Here is a 20,322-nt window from a genome sequence, read left to right as displayed (position 1 = left end):
AATATTTATATTTCTGCAATCATTTTGTTACATTCTGCTATTAAAGTAAAATCATCAAATTATATATATTCTAAGCAAAATTAGTGTACTTGTCCTCTAAAACTAAAATAGGAGTAAAATGCAGTGAACAGACGATCCCGACACCATGAAATAACAAATGAGATGATTGTGGTTCACGCGTGCATACAGACATTTCAAATAGAACTGTTATTCAGATATCTCAAAACTCAGAGTATTGGTGTATTCTCGATACAAGCAAGTGCATTTTTGTTAATTAAAAAAAAAAAACTCGGAGCAGCCAGTAAGAAAGGAGGCTCAGAATCATCCGTTTCAATAATTTGTATTTCAAAAATGAAAAAAACAGTAGTAATATAATTCCTGATCCCAAACAAACATCAAATATTAAGAAACAACTTTCCAACAAACAGAGGCTAACATTGCACTAGATTTGGCCCATTTGGGGGAAGTATGCTACCAGACTCTCATAAACTATCAACTCTGCAGTAGACTCCAATACGAAGGTACACAAGGAACTTTACTAGAGAAGAAACTGATATGTTCATCACAGTATGATCTTACATACTATCTTGTTATGGACGGTTGTGCTCTGTCGGTAATCAGGGTACCCCATTCCTTCTGGTATAAAATAAGCAGGAGTAAAATAAAATAACAAGATGCTTGTTGCGGAAAACTTATGTTCAACTCTCAGTCACATTCATAAAAAAAAAACGGATTCGTCCAAAATAGAAGCATTCAAATCTTTGTTAAATACAAAAAGTGCACAAGTAAACAATCCGACAGCTGGATTTTACTTTTAGATTGCACAAGGGGTCATTGATTCCGCCATTTCAAGCAGCTGACAAACCAGTATAACGACACCTCTACTAGTTTTCAATACAACAAACATTCTGACTAGCATTTAGCTGTCCGGGCACTCACAAGTAAGCAAACGCTTGTAAATATCCCCACAGCTCGGTCTTTTATGTGGTTCCGCCCAACAATCTGCATAAATTGGATGGAGTTGGTTACTCTAAAAAGCCGCGACAATATTCAAATAAAACATGGCATTGGAAAATAATGTGGAAGACCTGCAATTATCCCGCTAAGTGGACCTTTGGGTATTTCTAGTCGTGAGCCCTCATGTCCAACAGTATAAACAACCTGCATGCGAAAAAAGGTCAAAATCTGATTCACTTCTGTAAGATAGTATAGAGATGAAATTACATCAAATAGGAGATTTGTAGGATAACTTACTCTCTCTGGTGGTGTCCCATGCCAGGGCCTGCTTAGTGTGGACAACTCCCACATTATCACCCCCAGGCTAAAAATATCACACTTCTCATTGAAGGGTTCATTTCGGAAAAGTTCTGGGGCCATCCACTCTGGAGTGCCTGCTGAAGAGGAGTCATTGATGGGTCCATCTACCATCATTTGTGAAAGCCCAAAATCACAGATCTTAACTGTCAAATGCTTATTCACCAGGCAATTTGCACTCTTTATATCACGATGGACAATGTTCATCCGATGTATGCACATCAGCCCTCTTGATTGTAAAAGATCAAGCAATAGTAAGTTTATGTTTAACACCGATAATATTTATGACTTTTTGATACTAGAGTATGCGAGTATAATGATAAGCAACACGGTCCATGTGAAAAGAGGATGTCAAAACATAAAACTTGGCAAGTATTTAAGATTAAAACATTAGAAGTAAATGGCTTATATGTACTCACAATCCCTTCGGAGCTTGGTGTGGTCAGATAATGTGCTAGGTAAAATTTCACATATGGTAAAAAATGTTGCACAATGCACACTGCACAAAAATGCCACCCAAACAAAGTTGGCAATGAACTATAAAATCAAATTAAACCAGCTTAATGTACCAAGTTTACTATAAAAATATTAACAACATTAAGAGTGGCAGTCTATGGAGCTTAATATTAAGATTCTTTCTTTGTTTTCAGCAATGAGATAAAGCACCTGACCACGAAGGATATCATTTGATGTCAAAGCAGATATTTGCTATAGAACACAGATGAAAATTAGATACAACAGATTAAACATTCGCCACTGCTATGTTCTGAGCAAATACTAAGTTGTGTATTATCTCAGTGTCTCAGTTAAATGCTGAATTTACATTCCAGGGCACCCAACAGTTGGTTGAAGTTCACAATCAAAAACCATACACGATTTGCAATATGGGGACCATTACAAGTAAAAATTGAATTGTTTTCTTTCCAAATTAATAGAGATGACTAAACTAAACTTCTCATTTTTAATCTAGCTTTACTTTGTCTACATCACAAAACATTGCAAGTTGCTTTATACTTGACTACAACTAACTTGCTAGGTGATGAGCATGAGATATTGGCATAGTCTTGTGATTTAAGTAAGAATTCTGAGTAACTTGATCTTATTTAGAAATAGTTTCATTAAAAATAATATATTTTATAAAAATAAAATATCAGTAGATATCATGACTAACATAAATGCTAGCGATGCTAACCTGCATATATCACGCAACATTTTAAGCCTTCTCCTCCAGCTAAGTATCTTCTTCTGACCACTCAAATGGATCAAGTAATACAACGATCCCATCTCCATGTATTCCGTAACCATAGATAAGTGTGGAGGCTTCATGCATGCTCCAAGAAACAATATAACTAAAAAGTAATGGTAGCATAGTTAGAGATGAGTAGCTATTGTTTTTATTATAATTTTTGTAGTCAAATCCAAAGTTCACAATATACCTCCCCTGTTACAGATTGGTTCTATCTATATTGGAATGGTTGAATAAAAATGATGATTATATTATTTCTAATTCTATTTTTTGGCAGATTCAATAGGGGAGGGGATTGGGGGGGGGGGGGGGGGGGGGGGGGGGGGCCTTTGCCAGTAGGTTATTCTTGAAACCTCAGATGAATAATTATTTGTTTGCAAAATCCTAAGCTGTTTTATTTAGAGTCCCTGAGCATATATGGAATCAATATCCAAGCATAGAAAAGTACATTAGGGAAAAAGAAAGGGAAATAAGTACCGTTTGGATGTCGAAGTCGGCTGGAAGAAGAGAGGAAAAGAAAATCACAAGGAATATAGTCAGTAAGAACACATATTATAACCAGAAGAAAAAACTACGGTCATATTTATACAAAGTAAAATACCCCAGAATTGTTACTTCATTACAAAAATCTTCCATGTTTTCAGCAGTAAGATCTTGCTCTAGAAACACTTTAATTGCAACATCTGTTCCATTCCAGGTGCCACGAAAGACCTCTCCAAAAAAACCTGTTAATTACCAGTTTAAGAGATAAATAACCCTAAGAAGAATCAAATCATGTAGTTAAAAGTTAAAACATATATACACACAATCATGCACTTAAGAGTCTATATACACTTTTAATCGTAAATACTGCTGTGTGCTCTACATTTGTTCTCTCACCCAAAATTCCAATAAAAGATGAAAGCAGTATACACCAAACAATCAAGACCGTTTCAGTACATATATTATCCTCTCAGTAGAACGCCAAAAAAGGATCAAAGAATGGTGGCCATTCACAATAGACCAACTCCCTTCTTAACCCTCAAATCACATTGCAATGTAACATCTATAAGAAAATTCCTCAAAACAGTTTATTCAGTGCAGGTTTGTTTAGTTACAGGTTTAATGAGGCTATAACACTTTAATCAAAGAATTGGAATTCATTACAATAGTCAGCTTAAGAAAAAAGATTGTAAACAGGAATGTAGCGCAGTAAAGAAATGGAGGACTTATTTGGCCAATGCTACTCTCAACTTTGTAGAGTTAAAGAAGTAGAAGATGGTTACGGCCTATGAAGTGGAAAAGTCACATGTATATTTTATGAGAGGGATATTTGGCAGGTAAAATGTCTCAAAAGTGTCGGTATTGAACATCTAAGACCATGTGGCCCTTCCGCATATATGCCTGTCCTTCAGCATCTAGAGCTAGTTGACTGTTTGAATCATCTAATCTCCTGAATTAGTGCTATAAGATTAGGTTGTCACAACAGTCTACCTAGCGAACCGTGCAAGGTATAATCATATATCAGTTTTGAATTCTCATAAATGAGCTTGTGTTGGAACACAAAAGCCATTTTGGATAGTTAAGTATTCCCGTAAACTGACAAGTATATAAACTATTACGGAAGTTGTTTAATGTGAATATAGAACTAGAACACCTTCTCATACCTGTGTCACAGTCATATGTGTACAAAGCATCACACAAGCAGTTGATATTAATTACTAAAAACTTGAAAAAACCAACATTTCAAGGCTGACAACACGTACAAGTAATATAGCAATCATACAAGGAATAAGACAGTAGGGCGGAGATACAAGAACTCTCACCAATCCCAACTCGTGATCCAACAGTTATTTCTGAGAAGTCAATATTCCATTCAGAAAAAGGTAACAGAAGCTTATTTTGGAACATATGTGATTCCAGAATTTTGTTCCACGTAGAAACCATTTCATCATTTTCCCTTCTGGCAGAAGCCTGGCTACTATATTCATGAGGAGATGAAGGTAATGACATTGCCTTCTGCGAACTGAAATATTCCTTAGGAAAAGCATGCACAGACGAATTTTTGGCGGATAGTTCATCTCTACCATCAGGGTGAAAATCAGTTACCTGAAGAAACGAATCATGAAAATTAATATAGACAATAAGGTGGAAAATATAATCTCCACCATAAGTAAATGCTACAGTTTGATATTCAGTGAACAGAAAACAATCAGAACTTCCTCAAATTAGTGAGAGTAACAACTCAACTCTTCACATCTGTAAAGTTTAGGAAAATGTGCAAACATGCTTACCTTGCTTAGTAAACCACGTTAAAAGAACGCACCTATATCAGAATAATTAGAAAATAAGTTTCTGTTGTCATTTATCTTATGATTTTGTCCTTTCAGTATAAACAGGGTTAGATCTAGCTCCCCTCTCAAATCCCTTCTGTTTGGCTGTGTCATTCTCTATATAGCATATACTTTTCCAGCTTATTTTCTCTAAGGTGTCTACATTCCAGGGGACACTTAACAACTTGGGAAAGCACAAGCCATTGTGTCACCAAGCTGTAGAGTTAAGAAACACATAAAATCCTAACCATGTATCATATTCTAGCATTCTACTGTAGGACAAAATAGATACTATAGAAGCGCCAGGAGGCATATTTGACCATGATTTGTGCTATTTCATTACAAAAACGGTTTATGTACCCCGATTTTGTTCTTACACCTGTGACCCATCTACTTGTCATAACGCCCAACGGCACAAGTAAAAGAAAACCTATGAAGAGGTGAATAGGGGAAGCACATGGGCCTCAGTATATGGTGCTTAAGTCAGTCTGAGCCTAGAAGGCCAATTAAGGTGCACGTTTTCAGTAGGAAAATTAACCTCTATTAAAAGATGGAACTTAAGAAAAGAACCACAATAACTGTAATCTATACTATACCGCGAGGAAATTAAAACCTTTTTATGAGTTATGACACTAAATTAGCCAACAGTGAGCCACTGATTTTCTTTACAATTATATTAAGCATTAAACCATAATCATTGCAAGGCTCCGGTCACAAAAGAGTAACCTGCTTACACCCCAATACCACATTACACTTAAAATCACTTTCCAGGTGTACTTTACTGGTTTAAATTGTAAGAAAATGTACTTTAGGAAAGGTATACCCTACACTGCAAACAGAAAGAGAAACACATCCATCGGAGCTAAAAATCAATACAACTGTCAGAGCAACATTTTCATGATCAAAAGTGTATCTCAAACAATGCAATTTATAAATGCACAACCAAGTATTAGAATAATTAGTAACTGCTAGATCAAAAGAGCAGACACACATACACTTTTTTGAAGATCGTCGCCACTATTTTTGCCAGCTGACGAATGAGGACTTGAGACATTCCCTTGCTGACGCAAAAGGCGGTCCTGTTTCAGTGTTTCATTCATTGCTCTTACAGCCCTACAAAACCCATCAGATTATATGTATGAACCAACCTTTGCAAGAAGAATATGAAAATCTAGGAAACCAAACTAAAATTAAGAGAGAAAAGAGGCACCACTATCATTATTATACAAATTTATTTATTTTAAAGTTTACTCCCAGCTATTTTTATTTTTTATACCCAGCTTGTGTATATGAATTGAAATGAACATTACTGAATATACTTAAATGCTTTTGCTAGCATTTCTTAACAAATAAAAATTAGAAGGTCAGTCAAGGAGATTTCCATTGTCTTGTAAAATTCAAAGTATTGCAACACGTTCAAGCACACTTCTAATCTTTGCATGGGAAATAGTATGTTCAACTTGTTGCTCTCCAGAAATTGAACCAAAAATAAGATCAGGCTAATCTTTGAGAAGGAAACTTCATTTCTTGGTGATCGCTAAGGTAAGTGCTTCAATTTTACTTTCAGAACTAGAAACAAGAACACCATAGCAATATTATATATAATCAATAAAATCCTATTACTATTTAAGTTATTAATTAGATTTACAGTTTATTACCACTCTGCAAAAAGAATACCACAATCTAGATCTAAAATTAGCTTCTACTTTTGCTTGCATTGTATTATTTGGTCTACCTACTGAGATGCAGATTATAAATCCATGTGACTCAGATATAGCTATCCTAAAAACGCTATTAGTTGCAAATCTAGCAAGTACAGAATGTTGTATGTGAACATAATGCAGATATGGTACACAGATTATTGAACTACAGTGAGTGCTTCCAGTGCCATCGGATGGTATGAGAAGAGATCTAATTAATTTTTTCCTCATCTGCGCGTGTGTGTGTGCAAAAACACACAACATACATTTTCAATATTTGTAATTTAGTTGATAGGAACAACCATATTCCTGGTAAATCTTACTACGCAATACATGAAGATAAAACACTATGCAAGTCATTAACTACAAGGAGCACTAATTCAATAATTTAGAACTCAGTACTTGACTTTATATTATTCAAATTAAGTGTCGATATTTAAAAAACATACTCTCCCCGAAAAGATAATGAAAAAGGATTATTAATTATTGAGTATTTTTACTAAAGGTAACATTGGATATATATCACCCCATATAGACAGAAATTAGAAAGATCAGTTCTCCTAGACAGGCGCAGCACTTAAATGATGCCTAAAGTTGTCAAGATCCGTCAGTTCAGATTTGCAAATGCAGCAATAGCTAGTGGAAATTACTGCCAAATACAACCACCACTTTATTCATAGCCTACCTAAGCAAGCTCAAAACTAGATTTAATTTGTTTCCTCCACAAAAAAAAAAAATCTAAGTGTAACATGAAAAGAGCACAGTAAACCTGCCACAGATGACTATTCCTAGAAATTACTAATACTCTCGATACCCACGCAATTTTTTTGCCCAAACAGAAGAGCTTCTGTACTTAAAGTCTTCAACAGGTGCTAAAATCAAAAGCTTTCAGAGATAAATAACTTTTTAGGCTGAAGAGCAATCACACAGCAACTTTGATTTCACAAATATATCTTTCCAAAACAGAGGTTAGGAAAAACAGTGTGATACTTACTTCATAAGATATGAGCAGAATTTGTCAAATCAAGAGCAGCATAAATTCATCAATTTTTTATGGATGCACGTATCATCAAAGGGCTATGAAGTTAAGAAAAATTGAAGCCTAGATTTCCAAGAATCAAGATGCGTCTTTGCTATTTGAAAAGATGATTTAGAATAGATGGTCCATCTTTATCATTCTTGCCCAAGGGTTTTATTTCTATTCCCAATTCCATTTCATGAAAAAACCAAAAATATTTTCATATTACAATTATGTCCCATGGCTTTCAGTTAATTTACAAGACTTCTAAGTTGCAATACTTTTTGTTTTCTGCTATGAGAAGGGCTATTTTGGTAATAAGTCTATCTTTTATAGTTTATACTATCTTCAATTGCCAAGTACCTCGCCACATTCATCACCCCTGGCCATAGACTTGATTGTTAACGTCATAGTTTCTGCTTATGGATAAAAACAGCATTGGTCAACAGTAACTTCTATTCTTAGAGTTGTATTTTCGCATATTTAATATATCTTAAAATACACATTATGTCCAGTGGCTATAGTGCCGCAAAGTCCCTAATTTTAATTTACAACATACATTTGAAATAAAACTCATGCCAAAAGTACAAACAATGTATGCATAGTTTCACATTATATATTATGTTCATACGGAGAACTACACATGTTTTAAAATCATTTAGCAAATTGCATTTAATACATCCTACTACTTATACAAAAGAGGGCTTCCAAACAAGCTCATCGTATGGAACCATCTCTGTTATAATCTTCAGATTAGCTACGAGTATGCCCAAATGTGGAACCACTTATAATCTACAGGAGTTCTATCAAATGTTCAGGATAGCATTTTATTAATGCATATTATTATGTCACTGAGGAGAGAAAATACAGAGAGAGGATTATTACTCTATCCGGAAAGACGGAACTCACTCTTGTCTATTAAGTTGTACAATGGACATTTGGAGATACAACAAGCTTTACAAGAGTGAAGAACCAAGATTCCAAGTAGCTGTCGTATTATACCGAGATCAGCGGTGAGTCCAATTCTTCTTTTCACTAAGTTAGAATAGTTTATTGCAGCATAGGAGCACAAGCATCGTGCATTGGCCACTCTAAGACTGAATCCTTTTGTGCAACTTCACTAGGGTGCAAAAAAAAGTAGGTCAAAGTCACTGCACTGGAGTCAAAGAGTACCTCACAAGATATATCGAGTATATGAGATCTATAAAGATGTCACTAAATGTATCACAGTCTTGGGAAGGAGGGGGTCAGTATATAAAGTAGAGCCGGGAAAGTATTGGATGATGAAAAGCAAATTCTTGTTACAATCAAAAGGTAAGTGCTACACAGTATGGTCAAACCTGCTACAGTGTGTACGGATGTTGCACGATGAAGAAAGCCCAAGAGTGGAATTTAGAAATTGAGAAAATAAGGGCATAGAAGTTCTGTAGTTGTACATGTTGGATGGAAATAAGAACACCTATGAGGTCTTTCAGACAAAGTTTAGTCCTGCCTATTAGGGATTTTGAGAGAGGAAAAGTTGTAGTTGTTTGGCCACATTCTTGGGTGAACAACAACAAACACTGTGAGAAAGATGAAGATTGTTTCAAACAAGTGGCTAAGGACGAGGATGAAAGAAATCCCAAGAAGACATGGGATGAGCAGCTAAAACTGTTGGTCAACATGACCAGCTGAGACTGCTGGAGGGCATGACCACATCAGACATCTGTGAGGATGAAATCTAAAGGAGTTCGTGAAGACGTCTACAGAATAGTCATTTCTTTTAGGGTAAAGAGATGGGGGTATAGGGTGGGTTGGATTAACCTCGTAGTTAGGAGTGAGTGCATTGTCAGCAAGTTAATTCTTCTTATTATGCTATAATACTATTATTCTGATTTTTCTAATTCATAATTTGCAGTTTGCAGACCAGTATTTTGTTTTATTGTCTCTTGTGCTGAGGTTTAAGTCCTCACAAAAGTAGTTCTTGTTACTCCTAGAGGCTAGAAGTAGAGGTAAAGTTGACATTTATCATAAAATCCGAAAACTTTCTTCAAGTGGGGACGTGTTGGGTATGTTGGTAACTGGGGTTTGGTTTACAGAGTTTTCAATTGAGTTCTTTTTCAATTTTTTAGAATATTTTATTGAGTAATTCTCTTAAATTCACCAAAAAACAATATAACATAGTATTCAAGTTCATAATATATAGTAAAGTTCATAGCTTCAGAATTTACAAATTATTAAATTTAATATATATAAGGATGACAAGAGCTCAGATACCATCTAATCCAAAGAGGATAGAAAGAATTTAAGTCTTGCTACACATGTAACAATGATATCTCTCAACTAACAGAATATCAGTTTCTATATTTGTTAATTTTTTTAAAAAAGCAACTCAAATATCAACTAGTCATCAACACTCAAAAGATAGCAAAAGGTTTTCATAGGAATGATAAAGACATAGAGTGAATATCAACCTTACGATGTCATCACCGATCTCTGGAGTAATACTAATGCTTCTTCTTCTTAGTCTACGGGTTCCTGGTGTTGAAGTTCCTTCTGACCTGTAGCTACATTACAACGGTAATCAGCACCTTAATTGTTACAGCTTTGAGAAAGTACTTAAAATTTCAAGCACACGATGAAAAGACATCTAGTACTCTTTATTATATGTACACAGTTTCAATGGTATGTCATATTATACCAGATTTCGGTTTTCTAAAAGTTACTAAAATAAATATTAATAACTATTTAATGATAATTATTTATGCTTTTTTTTTAAATCAGAATTCTGTAATTTTATCAGAATTGTATATGGATTAGTTCTCATCCATATCTTTGCATTATTGATTAGAGTATATACTTATATAGGTAGAGAAACGAAATCACGATATGTTCGATATCGACGCGAGTCATTCATAGATAAAAGCACACATATAGTGATTATAACATAAAAGTTGAAATATAAATAACCTCAAGTAATATTGAAGCAATTTTTAGCCATCAATCTATATACATGCAATTAAAAACTTAAAATTAACATTTAAGCAAATGGGGGAAACGACCGGAAATTTTTTGCAAGAAGCACCTAGATGTAGCAATGTCGTCAGAATACTCTCTGAATGATTTTGGGTCACCACTAAGCATGGAGCGGCCACGTGCCCGGAATGAAGGATGCTCCGGACTGAAAAGTAGAAGTTGATAAAGTAAAGATAGTAAATGTTCAACCTCAAACCATATTATTGTATCTATTAGACCAAAGTACTATCATGATTTTTCACACACAAAAAATAAAATATACAGTACATCAATTTGCAGCCAACCACCCTCAGTCTTCATTCTTTAGTGCATGAGGAAACTTTCATTTAAGATTAGCGTTTACCATATTTTAATTATCAGTGTGGGAAAAAAAAAAAAAAGGTGATCACAATGGTCCTCAGAAGAAATTCGAGACGTCCTACTGCTTAGGTCAAGATAAAACATCAGTTTTGTTCGATACAATAATATTCAGAAGGAACGGAATGGAATATTAGGAACAAAATTCAAAGGTGAAATATTATAACTATTATTTTCTCAGTAGAGTTAAACACTTAGTCATGAATCTTTGCCAAGTTGGATGCTACAATATCATGTTCTTGATACAGGTGATGACAAGAGTAATTTATGTTGCTGGAGTATTGAAATAAACCTTGAACTCGCGGTCCTCGTTTCAGCAATGACCTTTTTACGGCTTCTTCGCCAAAATGTGGTTGCAATATTAGGTTCACTCTGCGATAAACTGAAAATGTTTGAGAAAATCCCGTAAGATTCATGCAATGGTTATAAATGACCCATTAAGTTTAAAATCCTCAGTAAAAATAACATGGCAATAATAGTTGACAGAAATTTTGACTCAATTTCCAGGTCCAAAGTAGGGATTGCAGATACAATATGAGCACTACATCACCTCAAGTTTCTGTCAATAGAGGTGGATCGCAACATCATACTCCGTAAAGAAGGCCCTGGAACATTTAAAGATGCTTCTAGTCTGCGTTGGTATTGTTGTCTGTTATCTTTATCAGCACTTCAGAATAAATGAAACATATCACAAAGTAATCAGGTTACGCCACAAGATATATCCCAGGTTTTAGATTATTATGGACTCCTACGGAAAAACTACTATAAGCTGCTACTAACCTGTCTGGATCAAGTATGTCTGAAACCCCATATAGAGGACTATTTGGTTCAAGTGGTGAATCACATGAATCATTTTCAGCAGAATCACTTTCCCCAGTTGCAGATACATGAGTCATAAACATTGCCTTGGTAGATTGAGGTATCAATTGGCCAGGAAAACGCATAAGATCTACCAGAAATTCTACGGAATTCTGGACAACTATTACAGACATGTGCTTATACGAGTCCACACACTCAGGTGCTCCTTGGTTAGGAAAGCCCTGTATATGATATTAAGAAAGAATATGGGTTTAATAAAAATCAAGTCCGGTTTCTATTCAACTCGCTAACTGACAAATCTAGTGCAAATTATTGACAGAACTGAGAAGTTGTAGAATATAAAATGTAAATCATCATGTTGTATGGAGGGGGGAGGATGTAGTAATATTGCTTTAAATGGGAGGTTCCTAATCGAATAAACAGTAAATAGAAATACGACCCTTACCACAATCAACCTACTTTCAAGACCCACAGCATCTGCAAGAACTTTGAATAAGATTGCTCGAGATCGGCATGAACCATTCTTTATTTGTCCTAGCATCTGAACCCCTCGACTGGAGCACGCGTGAGATATCTCCTCGCATGCAGCTTTTCCTGTTGGTCGTTTATGTACATCAGACACCTACAGAAGGAGTCATGTATAAAGAAAAGACACCCACATTACTAAAAGGCATAGCAGTGTAGATCTTATTTCAGAAGCAAAACAACTACCAAATTCACAATAAACAGATGGAAGGTGATTTATAATGTAGCACACCTTCCTATCGGTCGTTCAAGAAAATGAGGATAATCCAAAGGTTCACAGACCAAATATAAAGTTTTCAATCTCGTTCCCCCACTGATTCATGCAACAATATTTCCACTCATTACTATTTGACGGGATATAGAACATACTATTAAAATTTGACAGACATATATAGAACCTACTAGAATCAGACGGTGCTCCAAGTTTTACCCAAACTTCATCATTACACAACAAAATTCAAACCAGTACTATATATCAGGAATAAAGAGGAGTGTAATGGGTAGGATAAACATATTATGAACTACTAAAAACCGTTGCATCGGTAGGCTTATATCCTTGTTTGCTCCAATTCTACAGACGATGGGAAATAAATTTTGAATGTCTGCACCAAAATCTAGTTAAACCAATGACGAATTAAAGAATATGAAGGGCTGAAAAAACAAACTTAAAGTTGGGAGTGTATTAATTTGGTTTTAAGTTTTTGTCTTACTGCTGTAGCACAAAATCAAAAGCCAGAATTTTGGACAAACAAGATAAAAAAGGATGCCATAAAATTCATTTCAGAACACTGTTTTTAGAGTTCAAAGGAGTTTTAAGCACTTCAACATATCCATGGTGGTCCAATGCAGACTAACAAGGTAAAAATGGTCACTGTGTTCAAAAATATCTATTTACCCTTTTTACCACTTCATAAACTTCAAAGATATCTAAGGAACCCATGTTCGTAGTTATTAACTTTCTATAAAACTCATGAACAAGTTTTTTCAATAGGAACGTAAATGATAAGCAGCAATGAATTAAAGACCAAAGCTTACCAAGTTTGACTTGTTTTTCTGAAACTATAGGATAATAGAATGTTCAGATAAATCTACAAAAAAAATGCTTACCAGTCCTGCAATCTTTTTTATCATCGCCGGAGAATTTGAGCTTAAACCTTTAACCAATGTCACAATCAATTGCTTTAGCTTAGATAGCTTCTTATCTTTCTCTGAATCTACAAAAATGATATCACACCATAAGCCCTCATGCTCTAAAGCTGAGAGCTCATCCAAAGGAGGAACATAGTCAAAAAGATCTTTAAGCTTCTTCTCCTGGACAAAAGTATGCTATTAATTATAAAGCAAAACAATAATTATTATTTCTTGGGCAGTTGTAATAAAATATACAACGAAGGCATATATTCCAGCTGACTGACAAAATCTTTGGTACTAACTACAAAAAATACTTCTGCAGGTCAATGCCCAGTTACACATTCATCATGAGAAAAGTTCACAGTTTTAGAAACATAAAGTTCAATATAAATGATGGATTTAAAATGATACAAACTGAGTTGTAATTTCATGTTTCAAATTTGTGCGTGCAATTAAATGCCTCGGAATAAAATCAAATTTAAATTCTTTTGTTTATCCAAACATTTCTAAAGTGCAAAATTTTGAATTCCATATGAAATCTACGTTTATGCTCCTGTAGGGATTGTGGTGTTGGGACAATAAATAATGCAGGTAATAAGAACATGATCGCCAGAGAAAAATTTTCCAGTTTCATCAAAAGCACTTAATTTAAGAATCTATATCGTCCCAAAGTGATGAGGTACATAACATAGATACAAGAATAACAATATGCAAGTCCTAATATTTAATTGTGAACTCCAAGGACTGAAAACTGGAAAAGACCTTGAAGAATAGTCTCAAGGTCGAATGATTCAATTTACATGCTTCAGACCTTACATCATGTGACAACACTACAATAACAACAATAGCACATATAGACAAACAGACAAATATATAAGAGAAGCTTTGTCACAGTTCTCACATGAATGACAGAGTAGAAACCATCTGGAATAGGTCCTGAAAGCATTCCAGTACTCCAGAGAATTTGTGATGCTGTCTGAGATGAATAATTGTCATATACATTCTCACTTATTAATTGTTTGTCACTCGAACTATTGTTTCTAGAGTTCAAAGAAGCTGAGCCAAATTTTTCAATGAAATCTGCAGGCCAGCAATTAGTACTAGAATGACTCTGCTCTGAGGGCCCTGCTTCATCTCTTGAGTCTTCCATTTCCACGTGCTTTTCGATGTTAACATTTTCTTCCTCCTACCTACTACACATATAATCCATTTCCAGTTTTAAGGAATTAACCTATAACTAAATTCCGTAATTCCATAGGGACGGAGGCAGGTACCTGAAGAAAAAAAATATGTCAAATTTCAAATTTCAAAAGCATGGTCCTCTGCAAACGACATAGTTCAAATACTAATAGATGAGAGAAATTATCCAAAATTAGGGACAATGACTAACAGTTTGACTTGTAATGATTAAAGGAAGTAAAACAGAACTAGGCTGAAGTTTGAATTGGCGGAAAATGCAAAAACATAGATGGTCAACATTAAAATAGTCATTTTCCACTTGGACAAGAAAAGGCCAGTTTTCAACCTACAAGTACTAAGTGTTGAATCATATGTAAACAACAAAGATAGACTAAATAACCCACAGACTTGGCTCAGTATCTGGATAAAAAAATTAGAATAAGAACAGCTCGTTCACCGCGTTAGTCGTTTGGTTATTTAAATTATATTGCACATAGTACAGCTACAAGTTTGTAGTTGGAAGTAAACAATCACAACGAATTAACATATGTATAAGGTGAGCTACTGAGACAGAGACCTCATCTTTTAGAAAGTTTTCTGCCAATCATACACCTTTAGCCGGCACATATATATATATATATATATATATATATATATATATATATAGGCCAACATTCAAGAGAGGGACTCCTTATATGGAGTTACATAGTGCGCCACTATAAATCATCAATTTTATTATAAATTCTGTTATAGAATACATATAAAACGTGATTCTAATATAAAATACTATAAAATAAATCTATTTTAAGTAATTTAACACTTAAAATTTGATTAAAAAAAGTATATTTTCGAAACTGATTCTACAACAGAATAATTCTGGATGATTATTATTCTGTTATAGAATCATGTTCAGATATTGCATAATTTTAGATGATCTTTGGAATAAAAAAATTGTATAACTTCGTTTTCGGTTTAATAATCAAAATTTGCAATTATATTTCATAAAAAATTATAATAGATTATATATTATGTATATATTTATAATGGTGTGCTACGTAACTCCATATAAGAGGGTATGCTATGGAGTGCTACCCTATATATATATATATATATATGTGTGTGTGTGTGTGTGTGTGTGTGTGTGGTTTATTCCCGTAAGAATAAGATTCTTACATACAGATCTTAACATAGATAGACTATCATATGGTTTACTGTCTCACCTATGCTATTGAACTGGTCTAAATGTATACTGCATTCATCAGTTCAAGTTCTTGTTCTAATCTCCAAACACATTATCAAGGTCCTGCATCAGATTCGATGTAAAAATAAGAGTAATTAAAATTAGAGTAAATTGTGATTCAATTTCTCTCCAAAATTATCTTTCAACAAATGAAAGATCGGGAAGGAAAGAGAACATACAGCTTACAATAATCAATGTAATTAAAATTTTGTATATCTCTACTTTCTTTCTTCTTTACAAAAAATATCCAAAATATGAAATATAATAGAGAAAATCCTAACAGTAGAGAAAACAAATTCAGTTCTCCTAATGACCAATTGATAGCATATGATTATACTTTATATGATTGCAATAAATTCAATTTATGAATGATTACATAGATTAGATACAAATTTACATTCCGATTCCTTGCTATGCATGAGTGCAGGTACAGAGTGGAGGAGGCATATGTGCGTGAGAATTTGGATATGTTGTCACTTGTCATATTAAGCCTATTTCTGAGAGTCGGGTTCGTACATGTGTCATTGGCAGATAGCAATTAGACACTTAACAATAGAGTTGTAATTCGAGCTAAGCCGCTCGGGCTCAAATTGTTCAACAAAGCTCGGCTAGCCTTGAGCTCGAACAATCGAACACAAGTTTGGACTCGTTTAATTGAACGAGTTAGGATCGAGGTTCGAGCTTTGAGCTTGAACTATTTATTAGGCTACCACAGTTTGGGCCGAGTATATGCCAAACCCGAGTAAAACTAACCTCGAACTCAAAAACCCCGCTTGACTCGAATCGAACTCATTATGATTACAAATAAACTATTAAGAAAACTTGATTTTATTATTTATAAATAAAAATTAATTTATATTTTTGTTTTCAATAATATTTAAAATAGATGACCTTGCGAGTATACTCAAGCTCATCTTCTTTGAACTTGACCTAATTAGCTCGCGAGTAAACTCAACACAACTTGTTACACCCTCCGTTTCAAATTACATGTCCACTTTCTAAAACTCACATAGTTTAAGAAAAGTGAATTATGAGAAAAAAGAGTTGTATTAAGTCATTAATTGAACATAATATGTGGTATATGGTTGATTTTGAAAATATAAATTAGAAATATGTAAAGAAGAGTTGATTTAGGAAATATAAATTAATATTGAAAGTTGAAGTGGACAAGTATTTTGAAACAATTTTTTTTTCCCAAAGTGGACATGTATTTTGAAACGGAGGGAGTAATTTACTGAGTCGAGTCGGTCAAAAGGTTTAAGCTCATTTAGTTAAATGAGGGGGCCGTTCGTTTAGAAACACCGAAGCTCAACTTGATTATTAACTCATCTCAACTTGTTCATACTTACTGTTCATGACATAAATTTGTAAATTGTCCTATTTGCTTCACCACTTTGAATAGATATGTCATATGTCATTTGACGACTTCAGATCATGTGAAAATTGCACATTAATATGTTTCCAAGTGCGGGTATCGGTAAATCTCTTCATTCTAAAAATAGTCATCTAATGAAATAAATATGAACAGTGGGTACATTAGTAACAAAAAGAATCTGGCTCTGAGCTCTTGATCACTAAATTGTCAATCATTAGCAAGTAGATTACAGCAATATGCGAGATACATTCACATGCCTACCCAGCTACCCCTACATCAGTTTCAATGTGGCATACGCAGGGAAAAAAACTAGTTTGGGTACAGAGGAGCATTCAGTCTTATAAATGTATGCGTTATTTGTTTCCGAAACCCCGGCAAAACCTAGATTCCAATTATATAGTAATTACCTAAACTACTCCACAGACTACAAGCAAGGAGACGCCCAGACGCTACTAACAAACTGATTGCACCCAACCTAAAAAAACTTAGTCCAATTTTACTCAATCCAGTCCAATAGTCTCGAAAACAAAATCTGCTTACTAAATTGGATTCAAGTTTGTAAACAACACAAATTTATTGAAATTCAAAGATTTAGCAGTCAGCAACATATACACATGGAGATATATATACATACACGCACATATATAACATATAAAGATCACATACAATAAACTGATCAAAACATGTGTAGATATACAGAGAGATGGAGTATATATGTGTGAGATGAACTTACCAGAAGTAGATCCGAAAGAGTTGAAAATTGAGGTGAATCGGGTGTGGCTACTCGTCCGAAAAATACGGATGAAGATTGAATACCGAGAGAGAGAGAGAGAGAGAGAGAGAGAGAGAGAGAGAGAGAGACAGTGAGATTGATGCAAACTATAAGTAATGATGCGTGGGAGAGAGGGATGGAGAGGGAGAGAGAGAGAGAGAGATGGGCGGGCGTTGGATTCAATATATGTGGGTTTATGTAGATACAAAAATAAACGGAGAGTGGTAAGTACGTGTATTGAAATACAAGGATACACAGAGGCAGAGAGTAGAGCAGTATAATAAGGGGGGTGAGTCACGTGGTTGAGGAGGGAGCGCAGGGCTTTGCCTCCGACACCCCAGCTGGATGGCTGCAGGCTTATCAGGGGCTGCCTTGCTCACGCGTTTTTCCCCTTTCTATTTTCCTTTTCTTTTTATCTCATTTTTATTTTCATATTTGTATTTTAATTCACGGCTCGTACAAATTTTTCCTAACAGTATTTTTAGTTAGAGCTTCGATTGAATTTTCTTGCCTTTTCATGAGAATCTAAAATTTTAATTTTCAGATATCCATCTAAATATAAAAAAAAAGTTATTTGATTGTATCATCATTATTATTGTCAAAAATTAACTGAGTATGTGCGGTCACACATGCATGATATTGCTTAGATTAAGAGATCTTATTATGATATTATTTAAATTCGAAGGTCGTTTGGTTTACATGTAAATATCCAGAAAGTTCTATTTTTTTTGCCAAATAAATATAGGAGATTTCATTAATCAGAATAAAATCATGTTGGGACAACCCCCAACTGGCGATACAACCGGGTGGAAAAACAAAATAATTTGTTTCCTGACTGTTTAACAAGTAGAATTATGAAAATTCTTGAATCTAAGAATGAAATCAAAGACATCCAAATTAATCCAAATTGCACCGACATCCTGAAAACAACAGCAGTATCACAATTAACCGTAACACATAAGAACCATTGATAGCCCAGTGTTCAGAAATCCCAATTGTATAAATCGAGATTGAAGAAACTTCATCCCAGCTATCTACTTGCCGGATACCAGCTATAAACATGCCGTAAATGGAGCACTTCAAAGACTGAACAATATTTTGTTGTGAAAGGTAAGTTCTTGTAATAATCCCCACCGCTCCAGCTTTGATACGGACTTTCCGGATCTCCCAAGACATCAATTGAATCACCCTCAAAGGACCAACATAACATAACAAAACACACCAGAACATGCTAAAACATGCGACACACTCCGAAAGGAGAGACACAAACCACTCCAAAAGGAGAGACATAAAAACACCCAAAAGATGAATGCAAGATTCTCACCCAAAGGTGAAGATTATTGAAGGAAAAATGAAAAAGAAAACAATAGGTAGGAGAAAATAGATCTCCTAATATGATTGTGATTATTTAGATGAGCAGAGGGGAAGAGGAGACGGCCGATGAAAGGAAAGAAAGGGGGTCGACTCTCATTGAAACCTTAATCTTGTTAAATCTATGTCAAATTTTCAAGATATAATATCCAGAAAGTTTATTTCTAAGAAAATTTGTAAAATTAAAATTGTTTGTTTCACAAAAAAAATTAATTTTTATGAAAATGTGAATATTCACAAAATATGGGAAGTTATTTACTATTTTACCTTGATTACTTGCACTTCCAGTTAGAAATTAAAGAATATGTATTAATCAAACACAAATGTTAACCGTCCATTTATTATAACTTTTTTTTTTACGGAATTTATTATAACTTCTCTTTATCAACCAAACGAGAATGATATATTATTATTATTTGCATATATTAATTTAGGGAAAATGTTATACATCACAAAGAATATTTCCAATTTTTTTCCAAATCACAACATACGAGTGATTCAACTCACACTAGCAATGAAATTCCCTTTATTCATATTAATTATCTAATTAAAACTAGTTATATATCTATCATGTCATCGAAAAATCTGGATACAATCATAAAAAAAAAGTAAAGAAGAGAATCTGATTCCTTCTTAACTCATTTGTGTAAATAACTGAAAGCACTTTTAAAAAACTGAGAATGCTAACTTCTCTTTTCGAGCTTCTGCTTATTTTCAAACACTTTATTAACTTATTTACTTTTCACTTTTGATTCATTTTTCTATTTCAAATAATAAATCATTTTTTTTAAACTTACCCAAACTACCCAAAATTTCTGACTACTCCGGTGCTCTATTAGCTGCTTCTAATTTAATGCTCGGGCGAGGAAAAGTGAAAAGGAAACTTAAAGTCGTGGGAGGCGGAGCTGGTGCCACTTTTTACAGACAAAGATTGCATCCATCATAAAA

General features: G+C 34.3%; 1 protein-coding gene across 5 annotated transcripts; it reads right to left on the bottom strand.

Annotated features, from left to right (window-relative positions):
• Nucleotides 1–657: 657 nt before the first annotated feature.
• LOC108218853 (probable serine/threonine-protein kinase SIS8) lies at nucleotides 658–18,383 on the bottom strand. 5 transcript variants are annotated; one of them, XM_017391986.2, is made up of 18 exons: nucleotides 17,965–18,381; nucleotides 15,837–15,919; nucleotides 14,339–14,711; nucleotides 13,414–13,617; nucleotides 12,227–12,403; nucleotides 11,743–12,002; nucleotides 11,513–11,629; nucleotides 11,255–11,344; nucleotides 10,655–10,750; nucleotides 10,044–10,136; nucleotides 5,868–5,985; nucleotides 4,366–4,648; nucleotides 3,162–3,285; nucleotides 3,038–3,057; nucleotides 2,507–2,663; nucleotides 1,255–1,543; nucleotides 1,089–1,161; nucleotides 658–1,002 (listed from the first exon to the last, which is right to left on the bottom strand). In XM_017391986.2, the coding sequence occupies exons 3-18, from the start codon at nucleotides 14,585–14,587 to the stop codon at nucleotides 920–922; spliced, it is 2,433 nt and encodes an 810-aa protein (XP_017247475.1). In that variant the 5' UTR covers nucleotides 14,588–14,711; nucleotides 15,837–15,919; nucleotides 17,965–18,381; the 3' UTR covers nucleotides 658–919. The 5 variants fall into 5 exon arrangements, with proteins under 5 accessions (XP_017247475.1, XP_017247474.1, XP_017247476.1 ...); XM_017391985.2 differs by lacking the exon at nucleotides 15,837–15,919; XM_017391987.2 differs by lacking the exon at nucleotides 15,837–15,919 and having other exon boundaries at nucleotides 10,044–10,130.
• Between the last annotated feature and the right edge of the window lie 1,939 nt (nucleotides 18,384–20,322).

The sequence above is a fragment of the Daucus carota genome, chromosome 4 (genome assembly GCF_001625215.2).
Source record: "Daucus carota subsp. sativus chromosome 4, DH1 v3.0, whole genome shotgun sequence".
NCBI lineage: Eukaryota > Viridiplantae > Streptophyta > Magnoliopsida > Apiales > Apiaceae > Daucus > Daucus carota.
This window is presented reverse-complemented; position numbering and strand designations above follow the sequence as displayed.

Excerpts from the sequence above, each read along its gene's own strand:
- LOC108218853 (XM_017391986.2), bottom strand. The coding sequence starts at position 14,587 with ATGGAAGACTCAAGAGATGAAGCAGGGCCCTCAGAGCAGAGTCATTCT. Across the intron at positions 12,003-12,226 it reads TTGAAAGTAGGTTGATTGTG|GGCTTTCCTAACCAAGGAGC; the intron begins GTAAGGGTCGTA and ends TATCATATACAG. Across the intron at positions 11,630-11,742 it reads GACATACTTGATCCAGACAG|TGCTGATAAAGATAACAGAC; the intron begins GTTAGTAGCAGC and ends TTTATTCTGAAG.